Here is a 27,817-nt window from a genome sequence, read left to right as displayed (position 1 = left end):
AGAGGAACAGGGACTACACAATACTGTTGGGTTAATATTCTATAAGAGGAACAGGGACTACACAATACTGTTGAGTTAATATTCTATAAGAGGAACAGGGACTACACAATACTGTTGGGTTAATATTCTATAAGAGGAACAGGGACTACACAATACTGTTGGGTTAATATTCTATAAGAGGAACAGGGACTACACAATACTGTTGAGTTAATATTCTATAAGAGGAACAGGGACTACACAATACTGTTGGGTTAATATTCTATAAGAGGAACAGGGACTACACAATACTGTTGAGTTAATATTCTATAAGAGGAACAGGGACTACACAATACTGTTGGGTTAATATTCTATAAGAGGAACAGGGACTACACAATACTGTTGGGTTAATATTCTATAAGAGGAACAGGGACTACACAATACTGTTGGGTTAATATTCTATAAGAGGAACAGGGACTACACAATACTGTTGAGTTAATATTCTATAAGAGGAACAGGGACTACACAATACTGTTGAGTTAATATTCTATAAGAGGAACAGGAACTACACAATACTGTTGAGTTAATATTCTATAAGAGGAACAGGGACTACACAATACTGTTGAGTTAATATTCTATAAGAGGAACAGGAACTACACAATACTGTTGAGTTAATATTCTATAAGTGGAACAGGAACTACACAATACTGTTGAGTTAATATTATATAAGAGGAACAGAAGCCCCACAATACTGTTGAGTTAATATTCTATAAGAGGAACAGGGACTACACAATACTGTTGAGTTAATATTCTATAAGAGGAACAGGAACTACACAATACTGTTGAGTTAATATTCTATAAGAGGAACAGAAGCCCCACAATACTGTTGGGTTAATATTCTATAAGAGGAACAGGGACTACACAATACTGTTGAGTTAATATTCTATAAGAGGAACAGGGACTACACAATACTGTTGAGTTAATATTCTATAAGAGGAACAGGGACTACACAATACTGTTGAGTTAATATTCTATAAGAGGAACAGGAACTACACAATACTGTTGAGTTAATATTCTATAAGAGGAACAGGGACTACACAATACTGTTGAGTTAATATTCTATAAGAGGAACAGGAACTACACAATACTGTTGAGTTAATATTCTATAAGAGGAACAGGAACTACACAATACTGTTGAGTTAATATTATATAAGAGGAACAGAAGCCCCACAATACTGTTGAGTTAATATTCTATAAGAGGAACAGGGACTACACAATACTGTTGAGTTAATATTCTATAAGAGGAACAGGGACTACACAATACTGTTGAGTTAATATTCTATAAGAGGAACAGGGACTACACAATACTGTTGAGTTAATATTCTATAAGAGGAACAGGGACTACACAATACTGTTGAGTTAATATTCTATAAGAGGAACAGGGACTACACAATACTGTTGGGTTAATATTCTATAAGAGGAACAGGGACTACACAATACTATTGAATTAATATTCTATAAGAGGAACAGGGACTACACAATACTGTTGAGTTAATATTCTATAAGAGGAACAGGGACTACACAATACTGTTGAGTTAATATTCTATAAGAGGAACAGGGACTACACAATACTGTTGAGTTAATATTATATAAGAGGAACAGAAGCCCCACAATACTGTTGAGTTAATATTCTATAAGAGGAACAGGAACTACACAATACTGTTGAGTTAATATTCTATAAGAGGAACAGGGACTACACAATACTGTTGAGTTAATATTCTATAAGAGGAACAGAAGCCCCACAATACTGTTGGGTTAATATTCTATAAGAGGAACAGGGACTACACAATACTGTTGAGTTAATATTCTATAAGAGGAACAGGGACTACACAATACTGTTGAGTTAATATTCTATAAGAGGAACAGGAACTACACAATACTGTTGAGTTAATATTCTATAAGAGGAACAGGGACTACACAATACTGTTGAGTTAATATTCTATAAGAGGAACAGGAACTACACAATACTGTTGAGTTAATATTCTATAAGAGGAACAGGAACTACACAATACTGTTGAGTTAATATTATATAAGAGGAACAGAAGCCCCACAATACTGTTGAGTTAATATTCTATAAGAGGAACAGGAACTACACAATACTGTTGAGTTAATATTCTATAAGAGGAACAGGGACTACACAATACTGTTGAGTTAATATTCTATAAGAGGAACAGGGACTACACAATACTGTTGAGTTAATATTCTATAAGAGGAACAGGGACTACACAATACTGTTGAGTTAATATTCTATAAGAGGAACAGGGACTACACAATACTGTTGAGTTAATATTCTATAAGAGGAACAGGGACTACACAATACTGTTGGGTTAATATTCTATAAGAGGAACAGGGACTACACAATACTATTGAATTAATATTCTATAAGAGGAACAGGGACTACACAATACTGTTGAGTTAATATTCTATAAGAGGAACAGGGACTACACAATACTGTTGAGTTAATATTCTATAAGAGGAACAGGGACTACACAATACTGTTGAGTTAATATTCTATAAGAGGAACAGGAACTACACAATACTGTTGAGTTAATATTCTATAAGAGGAACAGGGACTACACAATACTGTTGAGTTAATATTCTATAAGAGGAACAGGAACTACACAATACTGTTGAGTTAATATTCTATAAGAGGAACAGGAACTACACAATACTGTTGAGTTAATATTATATAAGAGGAACAGAAGCCCCACAATACTGTTGAGTTAATATTCTATAAGAGGAACAGGGACTACACAATACTGTTGAGTTAATATTCTATAAGAGGAACAGGGACTACACAATACTGTTGAGTTAATATTCTATAAGAGGAACAGGAACTACACAATACTGTTGAGTTAATATTCTATAAGAGGAACAGGAACTACACAATACTGTTGAGTTAATATTATATAAGAGGAACAGAAGCCCCACAATACTGTTGAGTTAATATTCTATAAGAGGAACAGGGACTACACAATACTGTTGAGTTAATATTCTATAAGAGGAACAGGGACTACACAATACTGTTGAGTTAATATTCTATAAGAGGAACAGGGACTACACAATACTGTTGAGTTAATATTCTATAAGAGGAACAGGGACTACACAATACTGTTGAGTTAATATTCTATAAGAGGAACAGGAAGTCAAGCAGTAGGACATGTGAAGTGGTGGTAATCAGCTCCGGTGAGCTCCTTCCCAAGTCAAGCACTGAATACTGTACGTACGTGTCTCTCTCTCTCTCTGTCACTACAAACTATTTTCCCTTCATTGTCTTTCTCCTTCAAACCTTTTCAACCTTTGCTAACTCTTTCTCTCCTAACTATTTCCACTAACGTCTATCTGTGTGTGCTTGATCGTGCGCACATGTGTGTGTGTGTGTGTGTGTGGGTGTGTCAGACTCTGAGCTCGGTGCAGAAGTTGGTGGACATTGAGCCTTCGCCCATCAGTGTCATGAGGATGACGCTGGCACAGGTAGACCTAACCACTAGTCTCTACCCGCCAAACTACCACCAACCATCTAGAACCATAACACAACCCTGACACAGGTAGACCTAACCACTAGTCTCTACACTCCAACCTAACCACTAGTCTCTACCCTCCAACCTAACCACTAGTCTCTACCCTCCAACCTAACCACTAGTCTCTACCCTCCAACCTAACCACTAGTCTCTACCCTCCAACCTAACCACTAGTCTCTACCCTCCAACCAAACCACTAGTCTCTACCCTCCAACCAAACCACTAGTCTCTACCCTCCAACCTAACCACTAGTCTCTACACTCCAACCTAACCACTAGTCTCTACCCTCCAACCTAACCACTAGTCTCTACCCTCCAACCTAACCACTAGTCTCTACCCTCCAACCTAACCACTAGTCTCTACCCTCCAACCTAACAACTAGTCTCTACCCTCCAACCTAACCACTAGTCTCTACCCTCCAACCTAACCACTAGTCTCTACCCTCCAACCTAACCACTAGTCTCTACCCTCCAACCTAACCACTAGTCTCTACCCTCCAACCTAACCACTAGTCTCTACCCTCCAACCTAACCACTAGTCTCTACCCTCCAACCTAACCACTAGTCTCTACCCTCCAACCTAACCACTAGTCTCTACCCTCCAACCTAACCACTAGTCTCTACCCTCCAACCTAACCATTAGTCTCTACCCTCCAACCTAACCACTAGTCTCTACACTCCAACCTAACCACTAGTCTCTACCCTCCAACCTAACCACTAGTCTCTACCCTCCAACCTAACCACTAGTCTCTACCCTCCAACCTAACCACTAGTCTCTACCCTCCAACCTAACCACTAGTCTCTACCCTCCAACCTAACCACTAGTCTCTACCCTCCAACCATCTAGAACCATAACACAACCCTGACACAGGTAGACCTCTGATGAACACTACAACTATAACTATAACCACAACCATGGCTGTTCCACTACAACTATAACCACAACCATGGCTGTTCCACTATAACTATAACCACAACCATGGCTGTTCCACTATAACCATAACCACAACCATGGCTGTTCCACTATAACCACAACCATGGCTGTTCCACTATAACCACAACCATGGCTGTTCCACTACAACTATAACCACAACCATGGCTTTTCCACTACAACTACAACCACAACCATGGCTGTTCCACTACAACTATAACCACAACCATGGCTGTTCCACTACAACTACAACCACAACCATGGCTGTTCCACTACAACTATAACCACAACCATGGCTGTTCCACTATAACTATAACCACAACCATGGCTGTTCCACTATAACTATAACCACAACCATGGCTGTTCCACTACAACTATAACCACAACCATGGCTGTTCCACTATAACTATAACCACAACCATGGCTGTTCCACTATAACCACAACCATGGCTGTTCCACTATAACGACAACCACAACCATGGCTGTTCCACTATAACCACAACCATGGCTGTTCCACTATAACCACAACCATGGCTGTTCCACTATAACTATAACCACAACCATGGCTGTTCCACTATAACCACAACCATGGCTGTTCCACTATAACTATAACCACAACCATGGCTGTTCCACTATAACTATAACCACAACCATGGCTGTTCCACTACAACTATAACCACAACCATGGCTGTTCCACTATAACTATAACCACAACCATGGCTGTTCCACTATAACTATAACCATGGCTGTTCCACTATAACTATAACCACAACCATGGCTGTTCCACTATAACCACAACCATGGCTGTTCCACTATAACTATAACCACAACCATGGCTGTTCCACTATAACCACAACCATGGCTGTTCCACTATAACTATAACCACAACCATGGCTGTTCCACTATAACTACAACCACAACCATGGCTGTTCCACTATAACTATAACCACAACCATGGCTGTTCCACTATAACCATAACCACAACCATGGCTGTTCCACTATAACCACAACCATGGCTGTTCCACTATAACTATAACCACAACCATGGCTGTTCCACTATAACCACAACCATGGCTGTTCCACTATAACTATAACCACAACCATGGCTGTTCCACTATAACTACAACCACAACCATGGCTGTTCCACTATAACTACAACCACAACCATGGCTGTTCCACTATAACTATAACCACAACCATGGCTGTTCCACTATAACGACAACCACAACCATGGCTGTTCCACTATAACTACAACCACAACCATGGCTGTTCCACTATAACTACAACCACAACCATGGCTGTTCCACTATAACTATAACCACAACCATGGCTGTTCCACTATAACTACAACCATGGCTGTTCCACTATAACTACAACCACAACCATGGCTGTTCCACTATAACTACAACCACAACCATGGCTGTTCCACTATAACTATAACCACAACCATGGCTGTTCCACTATAACTACAACCACAACCATGGCTGTTCCACTATAACTATAACCACAACCATGGCTGTTCCACTATAACTACAACCACAACCATGGCTGTTCCACTATAACTATAACCACAACCATGGCTGTTCCACTATAACCACAACCATGGCTGTTCCACTATAACCACAACCATGGCTGTTCCACTATAACTATAACCACAACCATGGCTGTTCCACTATAACTACAACCACAACCATGGCTGTTCCACTATAACTACAACCACAACCATGGCTGTTCCACTATAACCACAACCACAACCATGGCTGTTCCACTATAACTATAACCACAACCATGGCTGTTCCACTATAACTACAACCACAACCATGGCTGTTCCACTATAACTATAACCACAACCATGGCTGTTCCACTATAACTACAACCACAACCATGGCTGTTCCACTATAACCACAACCATGGCTGTTCCACTATAACTATAACCATGTTTTCCAGTGACCATAAACATGAACATGACCTTAACATGACTGCTGCTGTAGTGTCATGGCCGTTACATACTACCCATCACATGCTGTCATGACCGATGGCTGTTGAACCATGACGCATGACGGTCGGTTAACCGTCATGACCGTTGATTAATCAGCATGCTGTTGAAGAGCTGTTACCACCAAGACCACGGTTGTTGGACCATGACCACCAGTGATGTGTCGTCTCTGCTAGAACAGGAAGTAGTTCTAGTTATTGTACTGGCAGTGGCCCATTCCTCTAGGTAACCTACAGTAGGCCTTTTAACTGAGCCTGACCCTTGTGCTACCTAACCAACTACTGTATAATAAGTCCCATTCACACATACAATGATATGATTATGCTGCTACTGTTCAACATATTAAGAACAATCTGCTATTTGTAGCTGATGTGAATTGTACAGGTCATTAAAATGACACACGATTTGCACAGTAGCCTACTTATCTAATTATGTTTCCTGTTCCTTAAATAGACCGTTGTGAGTTTGAGGTGACAGTTTGAGGTGAGGGGGTCTGGCGTTGATGCTGAATGGTTGTGTGTTAATGTAGTGTAGAAAGGGGACTTGGATATGTGTTACTAGGCTATGAAGTGAGGGGCTCCATTGGGAAGACACACAGACATCTGCTGCACACATGCTCACACACAGGAACGCACACACACACATACATGCAGTACTTTTCCATGTGGTTTTGATAGCCCCCTGCCTGTACCAGGCAGATTGTGTTAGAACTGCACAGCAGACGCAGGTTTTCTCTGTTATCTCAAGACAAACAATAGGAGGCTTTTTATTCTCTCTCCCTCCATTTCAAATCAGTCTGTCTCTTTTCTCTCCCTCCATTTCAAATCAGTTTGTCTCTTTTCTCTCCCTCCATTTCAAATCAGTCTGTCTCTTTTCTCTCCCTCCATTTCAAATCAGTCTGTCTCTTTTCTCTCCCTCCATTTCAAATCAGTCTGTCTCTTTTCTCTCCCTCCATTTCAAATCAGTCTGTCTCTTTTCTCTCCCTCCATTTCAAATCAGTCTGTCTCTTTTCTCTCCCTCCATTTCAAATCAGTCTGTCTCTTTTCTCTCCCTCCATTTCAAATCAGTCTGTCTCTTTTCTCTCCCTCTGTTTCAAATCAATCTATTTCTCTCTTTTCTCTCCCTGTTTCAAATCAATCTATTTCTCTCTTTTCTCTCCCTCAGTTTCAAATCAATCTATTTCTCTCTCTTCTCTGCCTCTGTTTCAAATCAGTCGGTCTCTTTTCTCTCCCTCTGTTTCAAATCAATATATTTCTCTCTCTTCTCTGCCTCCATTTCAAATCAGTCTGTCTCTTTTCTCTCCCTCCATTTCAAATCAGTCTCTCTCTTCTCTCCCTCCATTTCAAATCAGTCTGTCTCTTTTCTCTCCCTCCATTTCAAATCAGTCTGTCTCTTTTCTCTCCTCCATTTCAAATCAGTCTGTCTCTTTTCTCCCCTCTGTTTCAAATCAATCTATTTCTCTCTTTTCTCTCCCTCAGTTTCAAATCAATATATTTCTCTGTCTTCTCTGCCTCTGTTTCAAATCAATCTATTTCTCTCTTCTCTCCCTCTGTTTCAAATCAATCTCTTTTCTACATGTATTCTTTATTTAACGAGGCAAGTCAGTTAAGAACAAATCCTTATTTACAAGGAAGGCCTACCCCGGCCAAATCTGAACAATGCTGGGTCAAATGTGCGCTGCCGTATGGGACTCCCAATCACAGGCGGTTGTCATACAGCCTGGAATCGACCCAGGGTGCCTGTAATGACTCCTCAAGCACTGAGATGCAGTACCTTAGACCCCTGCGCCACTCGGGAGCCACCTAGCAGCAGTTCAAACCTAATTATTGTATCTAGTTCTCTGGTGTATGTGTGTGAGAGGGGGGTTCTAAAGCTGTGTCGAGTAGAGTTGTATTGTACTTGGTGTGGTTGCTAGGTAGCTGTATCCAGGGGTACTGTACATGGTGTGGTTGCTAGGTAGCTGTATCCAGGGGTACATGGGGTGGTTGCTAGGTAGCTGTATCCAGGGGTACTGTACATGGTGTGGTTGCTAGGTAGCTGTATCCAGCAGGGGTAAATTGTGTGGTTGCTAGGTAGCTGTATCCAGAGGTACTGTACATGGTGTGGTTGCTAGATAGCTGTGTCCAGAGGTACTTGGTGTGGTTGCTAGGTAGCTGTATCCAGGGGTAACTTGGTGTGGTTACTAGGTAGCTGTATCCAGGGGAAACCTGGTGTGGTTGCTAGGTAGCTGTATCCAGCAGGGGTAAATGGTGTGGTTGCTAGGTAGCTGTATCCAGGGGTACTGTACATGGTGTGGTTGCTAGATAGCTGTGTCCAGAGGTACTTGGTGTGGTTGCTAGGTAGCTGTATCCAGGGGTAACTTGGTGTGGTTACTAGGTAGCTGTATCCAGGGGAAACCTGGTGTGGTTGCTAGGTAGCTGTGTCCAGGGGTACTTGTACTTGGTGTGGTTGCTAGGTAGCTGTATCCAGGGGTACTTGGTGTGGTAGCTAGGTAGCTGTATCCAGGGGCACTTGGTGTGGTTGCTAGGCAGCTGTATCCAGGGGTAATTGGTGTGGTTGCTAGGTAGCTGTATCCAGGGGTACTTGGTGTGGTTGCTAGGTAGCTGTATCCAGGGGTACTGTACATGGTGTGGTTTTAGGTAGCTGTATCCAGGGGTAACTTGGTGTGGTTGCTCGGTAGCTGTATCCAGGGGTAACTTGGTGTGGGTGCTAGGTAGCTGTGTCCAGGGGTACTTGATGTAGCGGAGTCTTTATTTAGGATATTAGAATCACATTCCATAATTTCCATGGTAACCGCTTAGGAAGAGGGGGTTGTGTTCTTCTTATCTCCATGGTAACGTGTGTATGTGTGTGTGTGTGTGTGTGTGTGTGTGTGTGTGTGTGTGTGTGTGTGTGTGTGTGTGTGTGTGTGTGTGTGTGTGTGTGTGTGTGTGTGGTAGAGTCGTAAGTTGGAGACAGACACGGGGAGCCCGACAGAGGAGCACAGTCTGAACAAGGAGGCCAGGAAATGGGCAACCAGAATGGCCCGAGAACACAAGAACATTGTCCACTACAAGAGAGTGAGTCCACACACATACTAGTTGTTGATCTCGGTCCAGATCATCTTTGAAAACCAGATGTGATTTTAGTCTGTGAGATTTAAGTGTGTGTGTGTGTGTGTCTGCCATTAGAGCCTGGAGGAATGTGAGACACTGGGAGTTCCTCAAACAGAGCAGGGCCGGCTTGATCTGGAGCTGAAGATAGAGGATACCAAAGAGAACATCCGCAAGGCTGAGGTGCGTGTTTGTAGGAAATAAGGTAGACCTATACCCCCCTTCTCCAAGTAGAGTTGTCTCTCCATCGATTCACTCATAGGCAGCCTGTCAGTCTATGAATCAGATCAATCCATCTCCTCAGTTCTCCCACCTCCTCCTCAGCTCTCTCTCCCTCCTCCTCAGCTCTCTCTCCCTCCTCCTCAGCTCTCTCTCCTCCTCCTCAGCTCTCCCGCCTCCTCAACTCTCCCTCCTCCTCCTCAACTCTCCCTCCTCCTCCTCAACTCTCCCTACTCCTCCTCAACTCTCCCTACTCCTCCTCAGCTCTCCCTACTCCTCCTCAGCTCTCCCTCCTCCTCCCCAACTCTCCCTCCTCCTCCTCAACTCTCCCTCCTCCTCCTCAACTCTCCCTCCTCCTCAGCTCTCCCTACTCCTCCTCAGCTCTCCCCCCTCCTCCTCAGCTCTCCCTACTCCTCCTCAGCTCTCCCCCCTCCTCCTCAGCTCTCCCCCCTCCTCCTCAGCTCTCCCTACTCCTCCTCAGCTCTCCCTACTCCTCCTCAGCTCTCCCTACTCCTCCTCAGCTCTCCCCCCTCCTCCTCAGCTCTCCCTCCTCCTCCTCAACTCTCCCTCCTCCTCCTCAACTCTCCCTCCTCCTCCTCAACTCTCCCTCCTCCTCAGCTCTCCCCCCTCCTCCTCAGCTCTCCCTACTCCTCCTCAGCTCTCCCCCCTCCTCCTCAGCTCTCCCTACTCCTCCTCAGCTCTCCCTACTCCTCCTCAGCTCTCCCTCCTCCTCCTCAGCTCTCCCTACTCCTCCTCAGCTCTCCCCCCTCCTCCTCAGCTCTCCAGCCTCCTCCTCAGCTCTCCCCCTCCTACTCAGCTCTCCCTACTCCTACTCAGCTCTCCCTACTCCTCCTCAGCTCTCCCTCCTCCTCAGCTCTCTCTCCTCCTCCTAAGTTCTCCGCCTCCTCCTCAGCTCTCCAGCCTCCTCCTCAGCTCTCCCCCTCCTCCTCAGCTCTCCCTACTCCTCCTCAGCTCTCCCTCCTCCTCCTCCTCAGCTCTCTCTCCTCAGCTCTCTCTCCTCAGCTCTCTCTCCTCAGCTCTCTCTCCTCAGCTCTCTCTCCTCACCTTCCTTTTCTCTCTCATTCCTCTCTGTGATTTCCCTCTATCTGGCCCCTCCTGCTGGCTGATATCGTCATAGCGCCCACAGACAGAGATGTGAAATGCATACCGCTATGGACAACTCTCTACCACCCCTCCCTTTCTTACCTCCCCTCTCTCCACCTCCCTTCCTCCCTCCCTCACACTCTCCACCTCCCTCACTATCCACCTCTCTACACCTCCCTCACCCCTTCTCCACCTCCCTCCCTCCCTCCCTCCCTCACGCTCTCTACCCCCTCTCTCACCCCCTCTCCACCTCCGTCCCTCACACTCTCTACCCCCCTCTACACCTCTCTCACCTCCCTCACCCCTCTCCACATCCCTCCCTCACGCTCTCTACCCCTCTCTCACCCCTCTCCACCTCCGTCCCTCACACTCTCTACCCCCTCTCCACCTCTCTACACCTCCCTCACCCACTCTCCCTGCCCCCATTATCTCCTGCTGTCTGTTGAATGTTTGAGTCCATTTAGGTTTAATGGGTCTGAGGGGAGGGGCAGAGCTAGGACAACCAATAGTTGTTACTGATACTGATCAGACGTTAAATAGCTTTTATCTCCGTGGAAGTGTACTGTAATGAGTCCATCTCCCTGCACTTCCTGTTTACCTACATACATACCTACCTACATAATACTTACCTGGCTGGAAACCTTTGTAGACTTTATGTTTGACTGTCTGGAGTTAGTCTGTCCTCCACTGCTGACCACAGTCACCTTAGAGAGACTGACGGTGGCTGACGTGCTGCTCCACCATAGACGTGATGATGATAACTGATATAACTTTCCACCATAGATGTTGGGCTGACAGGTGACCTGTGAGTGCTGATGGGATAGATTGAGTCCTCCAACGGCACCTGTCAGTCGTATTGATTACCCAGCAGTGTATGTGTGTGTGTCCATGTATGTAACCTCTCTCTCACTCTAGACAGTAAAGCTGAAGGCAGAGGCTCGTTTGGACCTGCTGAGACAGGTGGGCGTTGCCGTGGATACCTGGCTGAAGAGCGCCATGAACCAGGTGATGGAGGAGCTGGAGAATGAGCGCTGGGCTATGCTAAACTACACTACCCACGATCCCTCACTCTCGGTGAGACACCTGCCCTCCCTCCCTCTCACTACACCACCGTTCCACACTTTGGAGGAAACTACCCACAATCCCTCGCTCTACACTACAGTCACTGAAATGCCTCTCTCCCACTACATGTCATCACCCCAGACTGTTTCTTTACCACAGGGCAACCAAGGCATGTGTGTGGGCTTCAGCACTTTGGCTTGTGTGTGTGTGTGTGTGTGTGTGTGTGTGTGTGTGTGTGTGTGTGTGTGTGTGTGTGTGTGTGTGTGTGTGTGTGTGTGTGTGTGTGTGTGTGTGTGTGTGTGTGTCAGCAGGATGTTGAGGTAAGCAGTCTCTGCTCATCTTCATCACTTAACATTCTGTTCATATGACACTGCAGCAACCACGAGAGGGGGGGGTGAAGACTGAGAGGAAGGAGAGAGAGAGAGAGAGGGGGATGAAGACTGAGAGGAAGGAGAGAGAGAGAGGGGGTGAAGACTGAGAGGAAGGAGGGGGAGAGAGAGGGGGTGAAGACTGAGGAAGGAGAGAGAGAGGGGGGATGAAGACTGAGGAAGGAGGGAGAGAGGGGGTGAAGACTGAGAGGAAGGAGGGAGAGAGGGGGTGAAGACTGAGGAAGGAGAGAGATAGAGGGGGGGGGTGAAGACCGAGAGGAAGGAGGGAGAGAGGGGGTGAAGACTGAGGAAGGAGAGAGAGAGGGGGGGATGAAGACAGAGGAAGGAGGGAGAGAGGGAGGGGGTGAAGACTGAGAGGAAGGAGAGAGAGGGAGGGGGTGAAGACTGAGAGGAAGGAGAGAGAGGAAGGGGGGGTGAAGACTGAGAGGAAGGAGAGAGAGGGAGGGGGGGGGTGAAGACTGAGAGGAAGGAGGGAGAGAGAGAGAGAGGGGGGGTGAAGACTGAGAGGAAGGAGAGAGAGGGGGGTGAAGACTGAGAAGAAGGAGAGAGAGGGGGGGGGTGAAGACTGAGAGGAAGGAGAGAGAAAGGGGGTGAAGATCAGAGGAGGGGAGATGGGGAGAGTGATAATGGGAAACGGAAACCAAAGGAAAGGAGGAGGGTGAAGAGGAGGAGAAAGTGGATGACAGAAAGGAGAAGAGTGACAGAATGAGTGCTCTGTTCCATTGGCCCAGTGTTCATTTCACACCAGTCTGGTTTATCAGTGTGATGGAGAATGAAGTAGCTTTTCCTCAAGGTGATAACTACTAGTATACTATAGTACCATCCTCTTGTTAGAATCAATTCTGGCCATGATGATGACACCTGTTACATATTGATTTGTAAGAGCAGGAATTAGTAAGTACAGCTATGCTTTTTGCTTGACAACATCAAGGTGTTTATACATTATTAAAAGCAGAATGGGTTTCTTTTTTCGGGAAAGTGAACACACAACACACGACTAAGCTTCCTATCGGGAACATAGTGAGTTTTGAAAACACAGACAGACCAAAACCCTGATTGGGTTGCTGTATCCGGTCCCAAGGAGGGTGGGCCCATATGCCACCTGATCTCTCTGAGCCAATGAGGTTCCCTGAGGACAGGTAGAGGAGGGGTCAGGACATAAAGGTTTTACAGAGACACACTTCACATCATCTGACTCAGAAGGAGGAGAGAGAACCACACTGGAGCATTGGAAGTAGCTCATTGTGATGTGTGTGTAGGGCCCAGTTGATCTGGAGCGGTCGGAGGGTGAGGAGTGTGAGGAGAACATGGAGGTGTTTGATGACAGCAGCTCCAGCCCCTCTGGGACTCTCAGGAACTACCCACTCACCTGCAAAGTCCTCTACTCATACAAGGTAATACACCCCCCTCTCTCCCCCCTTTTGCTCCCAGAACAGCCTCAATTCGTCGGGACATGGACTCTACAAGGTGTTGAAAGCGTTCCACAGGGATGCTGGTCCATGTCCATTGCTTTCCACAGTCGTGTCAAGTTGGCTGGATGTCCTTTGGATGGTGGACCATTCTTGATTCAGACAGGAAACTGTTGCGGTTCTTGACACAACCGGTGCGCCTGGCACCTAATTCCATACCCTGTTCAAAGTTATTTAAATCTTCCGTCTTGCCCGTTCACCCTCTGAATGGTACACATACACAATCCATGTCACTGTTGTCTCAAGGCTTAAAAATCCTTCTTTAACCTGTCTCCTCCCCTTCACCTCCACTGATTGAAGTGGATTTAACAAGTGACATTAATAAGGGATCATAGATTTCACCTGGTCAGTCTGTCATAGAAAGAGCAGGTGTTCTTAATGTTTTGAACACTCAGTATATTTGCTTAGCTATGCTATAATGTATTTCCACAAACATTGTTTATCTAGACAGATGATGTATTAATATGTACATCAACATGAAGGTGTGTAAAAGAGCTATGCAAACATTTTTGGCTCCACCCATCAGGGTCAGGGGGCTCCACCCATCAGGGTCAGGGGGCTCCACCGAGGGTCAGGGGTGCACCCATCAGGGTGCAGGCCCCAGGTCCTTCTGTAGCTCAGTTGGTAGAGCATGGCGCTTGTAACGCCAGGGTAGTGGGTTCGATTCCCGGGACCACCCATACGTAGAATGTATGTACACATGACTGTAAGTCGCTTTGGATAAAAGCGTCTGCTAAATGGCATATATTATTTATTATTAGGTCCGGGTCAAGGGGCTCCACCCATCAGGGTTAGGGGGCTCCACCCATTAGGGTCAGGGGGCTCCACTCATCAGGGTTAGGGGGCTCCACCCATTAGGGTCAGGGGGCTACACCCATCAGGGTCAGGTCAGGGGGCTCCACCCATCAGGTTCAGGGGCTCCACCCATCAGGGTCAGAGTCAGGGGGCTCCACTCATTAGGGTCAGGGGGCTCCACTCTTCAGGGTCAGGGGGCTCCACTCATCAGGGTCAGGGGCTCCACCCGTCAGGGTCAGATCAAGGGGTCCACCCATTAGGGTCAGGGGGCTCCACTCATCAGGGTCAGGGGGTTCCACCCATCAGGGTCAGCGTCAGGATCAGGGGCTCCACTCATCAGGGTCAGGGGGCTCCACCCATCAGGGTCAGGTCAGGGGGCTCCACCCATCAGATTCAGGGGCTCCACCCATCAGGTTCAGGGGCTCCACCCATCAGGGTCAGGGGGCTCCACTCATCAGGGTCAGCTTCAGGGGGCTCCACTCTTCAGGGTCAGGTGGCTCCACCCATCAGGGTCAGTTCAGGGTCAGGATCAGGGGGCTCCACTCATCAGGGTCAGGGGGCTCCACCCATCAGGGTCAGGTCAGGGGGCTCCACCCATCAGGTTTAGGGGCTCCACCCATCCGGGTCAGAGTCAGGGGGCTCCACTCATCAGGGTCAGGGGGCTCCACTCATCAGGTTCAGGGGCTCCACCCATCAGGGTCAGAGTCAAGGGGCTCCACTCTTCAGGGTCAGGGGGCTCCACTCATCAGGGTCAGAGTCAAGGGGCTCCACTCATCAGGGTCAGGGGGCTCCACTCATCAGGGTCAGCTTCAGGGGGCTCCACTCTTCAGGGTCAGGGGGCTCCACTCAACAGGGTCAGGGGGCTACATCCATCAGGGTCAGGTCAGGGGCTCTACCCATCAGGGTCAGTTCAGGGTCAGGATCAGGGGGCTCCACTCATCAGAGTCAGGGGGCTACACTCATCAGGGTCAGGGGGCTCCACTCATTAGGGTCAGGGGGATACACCCATCAGGTTCAGGGGCTCCACCCATCAGGGTCAGAGTCAGAGGGCTCCACTCATCAGGGTTAGGGGGCTCCACTCATCAGGTTCAGGGGCTCCACCCATCAGGGTCAGCTTCAGGGGGCTCCACCCATCAGGGTCAGGGGGCTCCACTCTTCAGGGTCAGGGGGCTCCACTCATCAGGGTCAGGGGGCTCCACTCATCATGGTCAGGGGGCTACACTCATTAGGGTCAGGGGGCTCCACCCATCAGGGTCAGGGGGCTCCACCCATCAGGGTCAGGGGCTCCACCCGTCAGGGTCAGATCAGGGGGGTCCACCCATCAGGGTCAGGTCAGGGGGCTCCACTCATCAGGGTCAGGGGGCTCCACTCATCAGGTTCAGGGGCTCCACTCTTCAGGGTCAGGGGGCTCCACTCTTCAGGGTCAGCTTCAGGGGGCTCCACTCTTCAGGGTCAGGTGGCTCCACCCATCAGGGTCAGTTCAGGGTCAGGATCAGGGGGCTCCACTCATCAAGGTCAGGGGGCTCCACCCATCAGGGTCAGGTCACGGGGCTCCACCCATCAGGTTCAGGGGCTCCACCCATCAGGGTCAGAGTCAGGGGGCTCCACTCATCAGGGTCAGGGGGCTCCACTCATCAGGGTCAGCTTCAGGGGGCTCCACTCTTCAGGATCAGGGGGCTCCACTCATTAGGGTCAGGGGGCTACATCCATCAGGGTCAGGTCAGGGGGCTCTACCCATCAGGGTCAGCTCAGGGTCAGGATCAGGGGGCTCCACTCATCAGAGTCAGGGGGCTCCACTCATCAGGGTCAGCTTCAGGGGGCTCCACTCTTCAGGGTCAGGGGGCTCCACTCATCAGGGTCAGGGGGCTCCACTCATCATGGTCAGGGGGCTCCACCCATCAGGGTCAGGGGGCTCCACCCATCAAAGGCAGGGGGCTCCACTCATCAGGGTCAGGGGCTCCACCCGTCAGGGTCAGATCAGGGGGGTCCACCCATCAGGGTCAGAGTCAGGGGGCTCCACTCATCAGGGTCAGGGGGCTCCACTCATCAGGTTCAGGGGCTCCACTCATCAGGGTCAGGGGGCTCCACTCATCAGGGTCAGCTTCAGGGGGCTCCACTCTTCAGGGTCAGGTGGCTCCACCCATCAGGGTCAGTTCAGGGTCAGGATCAGGGGGCTCCACTCATCAGGGTCAGGGGGCTCCACCCATCAGGTTCAGGGGCTCCACCCATCAGGGTCAGAGTCAGGGGGCTCCACTCATCAGGTTCAGGGGCTCCACCCATCAGGGTCAGAGTCAAGGGGCTCCACTCTTCAGGGTCAGGGGGCTCCACTCATCAGGGTCAGCTTCAGGGGGCTCCACTCTTCAGGATCAGGGGGCTCCACTCATTAGGGTCAGGTCAGGGGGCTCTACCCATCAGGGTCAGTTCAGGGTCAGGATCAGGGGGCTCCACTCATCAGAGTCAGGGGGCTACACTCATCAGGGTCAGGGGGCTCCACTCATTAGGGTCAGGGGGCTCCACTCATTAGGGTCAGGGGGATACACCCATCAGGTTCAGGGGCTCCACCCATCAGGGTCAGAGTCAGGGGGCTCCACTCATCAGAGTCAGGGGGCTACACTCATCAGGGTCAGGGGGCTCCACTCATCAGGGTCAGGGGGCTCCACTCATCAGGTTCAGGGGCTCCACCCATCAGGGTCAGCTTCAGGGGGCTCCACCCATCAGGGTCAGGGGGCTCCACTCTTCAGGGTCAGGGGGCTCCACTCATCAGGGTCAGGGGGCTCCACTCATCAGGGTCAGGGGCTACACCCATCAGGGTCAGGGGGCTCCACCCATCAGGGTCAGGGGGCTCCACCGAGGGTCAGGGGCCTGCACCCATCAGGGTGGGGTTCGGGTCAGGATCAGGGGGCTACACTCATCAGAGTCAGGGGGCTCCACTCATTAGGGTCAGGGGCTCCACCCATCAGGGCCAGAGTCAGGGGGCTACACTCATTAGGGTCAGGGGGCTACACCCATCAGGGTCAGCTTCAGGGGGCTACACTCTTCAGGGTCAGGGGGCTCCACTCTTCAGGGTCAGGGGGCTCCTCTCATCAGGGTCAGGGGGCTCCACCCATCAGGGTCAGGTCAGGGTCAGGATCAGGGGGCTCCACTCATCAGGGTCAGGGGCTCCACTCATCAGGGTCAGGGGGCTCCACCCATCAGGGTCAGGGGGCTCCACCCATCAGGGTCAGGGGGCTCCACCCATCAGGGTCAGGGGGCTCCACCCGTCAGGGTCAGGGGGCTCCACCCATCAGGGTCAGGTCGGGGTCAGGGGGCTCCACTCGTCAGGGTCAGGGGGTTCCACCCATCAGGGTCAGGGGGCTCCACCCATCAGGGTCAGATCAGGGTCAGGGGGCTCCACTCATCAGGGTCAGGGGGCTCCACTCGTTAGGGGCTCCACCCATCAGGGTCAGGTCAGGGTCAGGGGGCTCCACTCATCAGGGTCAGGGGGCTCCACTGGTCAGGGGGCTCCACCCATCAGGGTCAGGTCAGGATCAGGGGGCTCCACTCGTTAGGGTCAGGGGGCTCCACTCGTTAGGGTCAGGGGGCTCCACCCATCAGGGTCAGGGGGCTCCACCCATCAGTGTCAGGTCAGGGTCAGGGGCTACACTCGTCAGGGTCAGGGGCTCCACTGGTCAGGGGGCTCCACTCATCAGGGTCAGGGGGCTACACCCATCAGAGTCAGGTCAGGGTCAGGGAGCTCCACCCATCAGGGTCAGGGAGCTCCACCCAACAGGGTCAGGGGGCTCCACTCATCAGGGTCAGGGGGCTCCACTCTTCAGGGTCAGGGGGCTCCACTCATCAGGGTCAGGGGCTCCACTCATCAGGTTCAGGGGCTCCACTCATCAGGGTCAGGGCTCCACTCATCAGGGTCAGGGGCTCCACTCATCAGGGTCAGGGGCTCCACTCATCAGGTCAGGGCTCCACTCATCAGGTTCAGGGGGCTCCACTCATCAGGGTCAGGGGCTCCACTCATCAGGGTCAGGGGCTCCACTCATCAGGTCAGGGGGCTCCACTCATCAGGGTCAGGGGGCTCCACTCATCAGGGTCAGGGGGCTCCACTCATCAGGGTCAGGGGGCTCCACTCATCAGGGTCAGGGGGCTCCACTCATCAGGTTCAGGGGGCTCCACTCATCAGGGTCAGGGGGCTCCACTCATCAGGGTCAGGGGGCTCCACTCATCAGGGTCAGGGGGCTCCACTCATCAGGGTCAGGGGGCTCCACTCATCAGGGTCAGGGGGCTCCACTCATCAGGGTCAGGGGGCTCCACTCATCAGGGTCAGGGGGCTCCACTCATCAGGGTCAGGGGGCTCCACTCATCAGGGTCAGAGGGCTACACCCATCTGAACACTGAATGCATGTAACATTAGAGCCATAAAATATCAGTTTGTATTGTCCATTGGTTAATACTCTCCTCCTCCTTTTCTACTCTCTTCCTGTCTGTCTGTCTGTCTGTCTGTCTGTCTGTCTGTCTGTCTGTCTGTCTGTCTGTCTGTCTGTCTGTCTGTCTGTCTCTCTCTCTCTCTCTCTCTCTCTCTCTCCCTCCGCGTCTCTGTCTGTGTCTCTAGGCATCTCAGCCAGATGAGTTGAGTATAGAGGAGCATGAGATGTTGGAGGTGATAGAGGATGGAGACATGGAGGACTGGGTCAAGGTAACAACAACAATCAAATCAGAGTTTGTCACGTGGTGGTGTAGTAGACCTTACAGTGAAATGCTGAATACAACAGGTGTAGTAGACCTTACAGTGAAATGCTGAATACAACAGGTGTAGTAGACCTTACAGTGAAATGCTGAATACAACAGGTGTAGTAGACCTTACAGTGAAATGCTGAATACAACAGGTGTAGTAGACCTTACAGTGAAATGCTGAATACAACAGGTGTAGTAGACCTTACAGTGAAATGCTGAATACAACAGGTGTAGTAGACCTTACAGTGAAATGCTGAATACAACAGGTGTAGTAGACCTTACAGTGAAATGCTGAATACAAGAGATGTAGACTTTACAGTGAAATGCTGAATACAACAGGTGTAGTAGACCTTACAGTGAAATGCTGAATACAACAGGTGTAGTAGACATTACAGTGAAATGCTGAATACAACAGGTGTAGTAGACCTTACAGTGAAATGCTGAATACAACAGGTGTAGTAGACCTTACAGTGAAATGCTGAATACAACAGGTGTAGTAGACCTTACAGTGAAATGCTGAATACAACAGGTGTAGTAGACCTTACAGTGAAATGCTGAATACAACAGGTGTAGTAGACCTTACAGTGAAATGCTGAATACAACAGGTGTAGTAGACCTTACAGTGAAATGCTGAATACAACAGGTGTAGTAGACCTTACAGTGAAATGCTGAATACAACAGGTGTAGTAGACATTACAGTGAAATGCTGAATACAACAGGTGTAGTAGACCTTACAGTGAAATGCTGAATACAACAGGTGTAGTAGACCTTACAGTGAAATGCTGAATACAACAGGTGTAGTAGACCTTACAGTGAAATGCTGAATACAACAGGTGTAGTAGACCTTACAGTGAAATGCTGAATACAACAGGTGTAGTAGACCTTACAGTGAAATGCTGAATACAACAGGTGTAGTAGACCTTACAGTGAAATGCTGAATACAACAGGTGTAGTAGACCTTACAGTGAAATGCTGAATACAACAGGTGTAGTAGACCTTACAGTGAAATGCTGAATACAACAGGTGTAGTAGACCTTACAGTGAAATGCTGAATACAACAGGTGTAGTAGACCTTACAGTGAAATGCTGAATACAACAGGTATAGTAGACCTTACAGTGAAATGCTGAATACAACAGGTGTAGTAGACCTTACAGTGAAATGTCGAATACAAGAGGTGTAGTAGACCTTACAGTGAAATGCTGAATAAAAGAGGTGTAGGCCTTACAGTGAAATGCTGAATACAACAGGTGTAGTAGACCTTACAGTGAAATGCTGAATACAACAGGTGTAGTAGACATTACAGTGAAATGCTGAATACAACAGGTGTAGTAGACCTTACAGTGAAATGCTGAATACAACAGGTGTAGTAGACCTTACAGTGAAATGCTGAATACAACAGGTGTAGTAGACATTACAGTGAAATGCTGAATACAACAGGTGTAGTAGACCTTACAGTGAAATGCTGAATACAACAGGTGTAGTAGACCTTACAGTGAAATGCTGAATACAACAGGTGTAGTAGACCTTACAGTGAAATGCTGAATACAACAGGTGTAGTAGACCTTACAGTGAAATGCTGAATACAACAGGTGTAGTAGACCTTACAGTGAAATGCTGAATACAACAGGTGTAGTAGACCTTACAGTGAAATGCTGAATACAACAGGTGTAGTAGACCTTACAGTGAAATGCTGAATACAACAGGTGTAGTAGACCTTACAGTGAAATGCTGAATACAACAGGTGTAGTAGACCTTACAGTGAAATGCTGAATACAACAGGTGTAGTAGACCTTACAGTGAAATGCTGAATACAACAGGTGTAGTAGACCTTACAGTGAAATGCTGAATACAACAGGTATAGTAGACCTTACAGTGAAATGCTGAATACAACAGGTGTAGTAGACCTTACAGTGAAATGTCGAATACAAGAGGTGTAGTAGACCTTACAGTGAAATGCTGAATAAAGAGGTGTAGGCCTTACAGTGAAATGCTGAATACAACAGGTGTAGTAGACCTTACAGTGAAATGCTGAATACAACAGGTGTAGTAGACATTACAGTGAAATGCTGAATACAACAGGTGTAGTAGACCTTACAGTGAAATGCTGAATACAACAGGTGTAGTAGACCTTACAGTGAAATGCTGAATACAACAGGTGTAGTAGACCTTACAGTGAAATGCTGAATACAACAGGTGTAGTAGACCTTACAGTGAAATGCTGAATACAACAGGTGTAGTAGACCTTACAGTGAAATGCTGAATACAACAGGTGTAGTAGACCTTACAGTGAAATGCTGAATACAACAGGTGTAGTAGACCTTACAGTGAAATGTCGCATACAACAGGTGTAGTAGACCTTAAAGTGAAATGTCGAATACAAGAGGTGTAGTAGACCTTACAGTGAAATGCTGAATAAAAGAGGTGTAGGCCTTACAGTGAAATGCTGAATACAACAGGTGTAGTAGACCTTACAGTGAAATGCTGAATACAACAGGTGTAGTAGACCTTACAGTGAAATGCTGAATACAACAGGTGTAGTAGACCTTACAGTGAAATGCTGAATACAACAGGTGTAGTAGACCTTACAGTGAAATGCTGAATACAACAGGTGTAGTAGACCTTACAGTGAAATGCTGAATACAACAGGTGTAGTAGACCTTACAGTGAAATGCTGAATACAACAGGTGTAGTAGACCTTACAGTGAAATGCTGAATACAACAGGTGTAGTAGACCTTACAGTGAAATGCTGAATACAACAGGTGTAGTAGACCTTACAGTGAAATGTCGAATACAAGAGGTGTAGTAGACCTTACAGTGAAATGCTGAATAAAAGAGGTGTAGGCCTTACAGTGAAATGCTGAATACAACAGGTGTAGTAGACCTTACAGTGAAATGCTGAATACAACAGGTGTAGTAGACATTACAGTGAAATGCTGAATACAACAGGTGTAGTAGACCTTACAGTGAAATGCTGAATACAACAGGTGTAGTAGACCTTACAGTGAAATGCTGAATACAACAGGTGTAGTAGACCTTACAGTGAAATGCTGAATACAACAGGTGTAGTAGACCTTACAGTGAAATGCTGAATACAACAGGTGTAGTAGACCTTACAGTGAAATGCTGAATACAACAGGTGTAGTAGACCTTACAGTGAAATGCTGAATACAACAGGTGTAGTAGACCTTACAGTGAAATGTCGAATACAAGAGGTGTAGTAGACCTTACAGTGAAATGCTGAATAAAAGAGGTGTAGGCCTTACAGTGAAATGCTGAATACAAGAGGTGTAGTAGACCTTACAGTGAAATGCCGAATACAACAGGTGTAGTAGACCTTACAGTGAAATGCTGAATAAAAGAGGTGTAGGCCTTACAGTGAAATGCTGAATACAAGAGGTGGAGTAGACCTTACAGTGAAATGCCGAATACAACAGGTGTAGTAGACCTTACAGTGAAATGCTGAATTCAAGAGGTGTAGTAGACCTTACAGTGAAATGCCGAATACAACAGGTGTAGTAGACCTTACAGTGAAATTCTTACTTACAGGCTCTAACCAATAGTGCAAAAAAGGTATTAGGTGAACAATAGGTAAGTAAAGAAATAAAAACAACAGTAAAAAGACATTGAATAATAACAGTAGTGAGGCTATATAGAGATATGATGCACTGTAGAGATATGATGTAGAGATATATACAGTAGTGAGGCTATATACAGTAGTGAGGCTATATAGAGATATGATGCACTGTAGAGATATGATGTAGTGTAGAGATATATACAGTAGTGAGGCTATATACAGTAGTGAGGCTTTATACAGTAGAGAGGCTATATACAGTAGCGAGGATATTTACAGTAGCGAGGCTATATACAGTAGTGAGGCTATATACAGTAGAGAGGCTATATACAGTAGCGAGGCTGATATACAGTAGAGAGGCTATATACAGTAGCGGGGGCTATATACAGTAGCGAGACTATACAGTAGAGACTATATACAGTAGCGAGGCTATATACAGTAGAGGCTATATACAGTAGCGGGGCTATATACAGTAGCGAGGCTATATACAGTAGAGGCTATATACAGTAGCGAGGCTATAATAGTAGCGAGGCTATATACAGTAGTGAGGTTATATACAGTAGCGAGGCTATATACAGTAGTGAGGCTATATACAGTAGCAAGGCTATAATAGTAGTGAGGTTATATACAGTAGAGAGGCTATATACAGTAGAGGCTATATACAGTAGAGAGGCTATATACAGTAGTGAGGCTATATACAGTAGAGAGGCTATATACAGTAGAGAGGCTATATACAGTAGAGAGGCTATATACAGTAGAGAGGCTATATACAGTAGAGAGGCTATATACAGTAGTGAGGCTATATACAGTAGCGAGGCTATAATAGTAGTGAGGTTATATACAGTAGAGAGGCTATATACAGTAGAGGCTATATACAGTAGAGGCTATATACAGTAGCGAGGCTATAATAGTAGCGAGGCTATATACAGTAGTGAGGCTATATACAGTAGAGAGGCTATATACAGTAGCGAGGCTATATACAGTAGCGAGGCTATATACAGTAGAGAGGCTATATACAGTAGCGAGGCTATATACAGTAGAGAGGCTATATACAGTAGCGAGGCTATATACAGTAGCGAGGCTATATACAGTAGAGAGGCTATATACAGTAGAGAGGCTATATACAGTAGAGAGGCTACATACAGACACCGGTTCGTCGGGCTGATTGAGGTAGTATGTACATGTAGATATGGTTAAAGTGACTATACATATATGATGAACAGAGAGTAGCAGAAGCGTAAAAGAGGGGTTGGTGGGTGGCGGGACACAATGCAGATAGCCCCGTTGGCTAATGTGCAGGAGCACTGGTTGGTCGGCCAATTGAGGTTGTATGTGCATGAATGTATAGTTAAAGTGATGCAGCTGTAGAACCTTTTGAGGATCTCAGGATCCATGCCAAATCTTTTTAGTTTCCTGAGGGGGAATAGACTTTGTCGTGTCCTCTTCATGACTGTCTTGGTGAGCTTGGACCATGTTAGTTTGTTGGTGATGTGTCCTCTTCATGACTGTCTTGGTGTGCTTGGACCATGTTAGTTTGTTGGTGATGTGTCCTCTTCATGACTGTCTTGGTGTGTTTGGACCATGTTAGTTTGTTGGTGGTGTGTCCTCTTCGCGACTGTCTTGGTGTGTTTGGACCATGTTAGTTTGTTGGTGATGTGTCCTCTTAACGACTGTCTTGGTGTGTTTGGACCATGTTAGTTTGTTGGTGATGTGTCCTCTTCATGACTGTCTTGGTGTGCTTGGACCATGTTAGTTTGTTGGTGGTGTGTCCTCTTAACGACTGTCTTGGTGTGTTTGGACCATGTTAGTTTGTTGGTGATGTGTCCTCTTCATGACTGTCTTGGTGTGTTTGGACCATGTTAGTTTGTTGGTGATGTGGACACCAAGGAACTTGAAGCTCTCAACCTGCTCCACTGCAGCCCCGTCGATGAGAATGGGGGCGTGCTCGGTCCTCCTTTTCCTGTAGTCCACAATCATCTCCTTAGTCTTGGTTACGTTGAGGGATAGGTTGTTATTCTGGCACCACCCGGCCAGGTCTCTGACCTCCTCCCTGTAGGCAGACACTAAACACACAGCACTGCCTAATATAGTAATTTTTCATTGGTTGACCAGGGCTGTCCTTTAACACGGAGCTCTGTTATTGGTTCATGGTCTAACATCCTGTTGTGTGATTGGTTGTTTCAGGCGAGAAGTAAGACAGGGCTGATTGGCTACGCAAACCCAGAGAAGTATCTTCAGTTCCCCACCTCTAGCAGCCTACTGAGCATGCTCCAGTCTCTCGCTGCGTTGGACGCTCGCTCACACACCTCCTCCAACTCCACCGAGCCAGAGATACACACTGGCAGCATCAACGGAGACGCCAGCTGTAAGAACACACTACACACACATGCCAACACCACTACACACACATGCAAACACCACTACACACACATGCAAACACCACTACACACACATGCAAACACCACTACACACACATACCAACACCACTACACACACATGCAAACACCACTACACACACATGCAAACACCACTACACACACATGCAAACACCACTACACACACATGCAAACACCACTACACACACATGCCAACACCACTACACACACATGCAAACACCACTACACACACATGCAAACACCACTACACACACATGCAAACACCACTACACACACATGCAAACACCACTACACACACATGCAAACACCACTACACACACATACCAACACCACTACACACACATGCAAACACCACTACACACACATGCAAACACCACTACACACACATGCAAACACCACTACACACACATGCAAACACCACTACACACACATGCAAACACCACTACACACACATGCAAACACCACTACACACACATGCACAAAAACAAGGCAAATACAAACCCTCTCAAAGAATATAGACACATTTCCAACTTGTTTGTCAGATCAAGACGTTGATGGAAACAAAGATCTGAACCCAATGTGTGTTCATTAACTTCAGTAGGTTCAAGCCTCATGGATTGTTCCAGAATTAAATTATAATCCTCCTCTCCCCCCTCTTCCCTCCCCTCTCCTCTCTCCCCCTCTTCCCTCTCCTCTCTCCCCCTCTTCCCTCTCCTCCCTCTCCCTCCTCTCCCTCCCTCCCCCTCTCCTCTCTCCCCCTCCTCACTCCTCTCCCCCTCCTCTCTCCCCCCTCCTCTCCTCCCTGCCCTCTCCTCTCTCTCCCCTCATTCTCTCCTCCCTCCCCTCTCCTCCCTCCCCCTCCTCTCTCCCCCTCCTCTCTCCCCCCTTTTCCCTCTCCTCTCTCCCCCCTCTTCCCTCTTCCCTCTCCTCCCTCCCCCCTCTCCCCCTGCTTCCCTCTCCTCCCTCTCTCCTCCCTCTCTCCTCCCTCTCTCCTCCCTCCCCTCTCCTCCCTCCCCCCTCCTCTCTCCCCCCTCCTCTCTCCTCCTCTCCCCAGTGAGTTTTGTGAGGGCACTGTATGACTACGATGGTCAGGCGGATGAGGAGCTGTCCTTCCCAGAGGGGGCTGTCATCCATCTGCTGAACAGAGACACCCAAACAGACGATGGCTTCTGGGAGGGAGAGTTCAACGGACGAGTGGGAGTCTTCCCTTCTGTACTGGTGGAGGACCTGACTGAGAGCAGAGAGAACAGAGTAGACAAACTGGTACACACTTACACACACACACACTTGAGAGCACACAAGCACAGACACACAAATGCATGCATGCACGCTAGTGCTGAGCTATTAATCAACATTCCTGGGTATTTTACATTTTTTAAAACAACTAATTGACTGAGGTAGGTTCAATTATTTGAATTTCATTGCCTTTTTTTTTTTTTCCTTCAGCACATTGCACAGTTTCTCTAGCAATAAATCAGATCCAGCCGGAACTGTGCGATGTTGTAGTTTCCAACAGTATGAAAAATATATACACTCACTACTGTAAGTCTCTCTGGATAAGAGAGTCTGCTAAATGACTCACTACTGTAAGTCTCTCTGGATAAGAGAGTCTGCTAAATGACTCACTACTGTAAGTCTCTCTGGATAAGAGAGTCTGCTAAATGACTCACTACTGTAAGTCTCTCTGGATAAGAGTATCTGCTAAAGGACTCACTACTGTAAGTCTCTCTGGATAAGAGTGTCTGCTAAATGACTCACTACTGTAAGTCTCTCTGGATAAGAGTATCTGCTAAATGACTCACTACTGTAAGTCTCTCTGGATTAGAGTATCTGCTAAATGACTCCCTACTGTAAGTCTCTCTGGATAAGAGTATCTGCTAAATGACTCACTACTGTAAGTCTCTCTGGATAAGAGCGTCTGCTAAATGACTCCCTACTGTAAGTCTCTCTGGATAAGAGTATCTGCTAAATGACTCCCTACTGTAAGTCTCTCTGGATAAGAGTATCTGCTAAATGACTCCCTAATGTAAGTCTCTCTGGATAAGAGTATCTGCTAAATGACTCCCTAATGTAAGTCTCTCTGGATAAGAGAGTCTGCTAAATGACTCCCTACTGTAAGTCTCTCTGGATAAGAGTATCTGCTAAATGACTCCCTACTGTAAGTCTCTCTGGATAAGAGCGTCTGCTAAATGACTCACTACTGTAAGTATCTCTGGATAAGAGTGTCTGCTAAATGACTCACTACTGTAGGTCTCTCTGGATAAGAGTGTCTGCTAAATGACTCACTACTGTAAGTCTCTCTGGATAAGAGTATCTGCTAAATGACTCACTACTGTAGGTCTCTCTGGATAAGAGTGTCTGCTAAATGACTCACTACTGTAAGTCTCTCTGGATAACAGTGTCTGCTAAATGACTCACTACTGTAAGTCTCTGGATAAGAGAGTCTGCTAAATGACTCACTACTGTAAGTCTCTCTGGATAAGAGTGTCTGCTAAATGACTCACTACTGTAGG

The 27,817-nt window shown here is 47.5% G+C and overlaps 1 protein-coding gene across 2 annotated transcripts in view; it reads left to right on the top strand.

Moving 5' to 3' along the window:
* Positions 1-27,817, top strand: part of LOC118380601 (F-BAR and double SH3 domains protein 2-like) — a 115,566-nt gene that overhangs the window by 84,632 nt on the left and 3,117 nt on the right. Inside the window, exons 11-18 of one of the 2 annotated variants that reach the window (XM_052468211.1) lie at positions 3,436-3,510; positions 9,423-9,542; positions 9,654-9,758; positions 11,814-11,972; positions 13,609-13,743; positions 19,214-19,297; positions 25,093-25,273; positions 26,359-26,567. In XM_052468211.1, coding sequence (XP_052324171.1) covers positions 3,436-3,510; positions 9,423-9,542; positions 9,654-9,758; positions 11,814-11,972; positions 13,609-13,743; positions 19,214-19,297; positions 25,093-25,273; positions 26,359-26,567 — 1,068 coding nt within the window. The remainder of the gene's footprint in view (positions 1-3,435; positions 3,511-9,422; positions 9,543-9,653; positions 9,759-11,813; positions 11,973-13,608; positions 13,744-19,213; positions 19,298-25,092; positions 25,274-26,358; positions 26,568-27,817) is intronic. The other variant, XM_052468212.1, reaches the window with a different exon arrangement.

Source organism: Oncorhynchus keta, chromosome 18 (genome assembly GCF_023373465.1).
Source record: "Oncorhynchus keta strain PuntledgeMale-10-30-2019 chromosome 18, Oket_V2, whole genome shotgun sequence".
Classification (NCBI taxonomy): Eukaryota; Metazoa; Chordata; class Actinopteri; order Salmoniformes; family Salmonidae; genus Oncorhynchus; species Oncorhynchus keta.
Note: the sequence above shows the minus strand (reverse complement) of the source record. Positions and strands in the feature narration are given on the sequence as shown.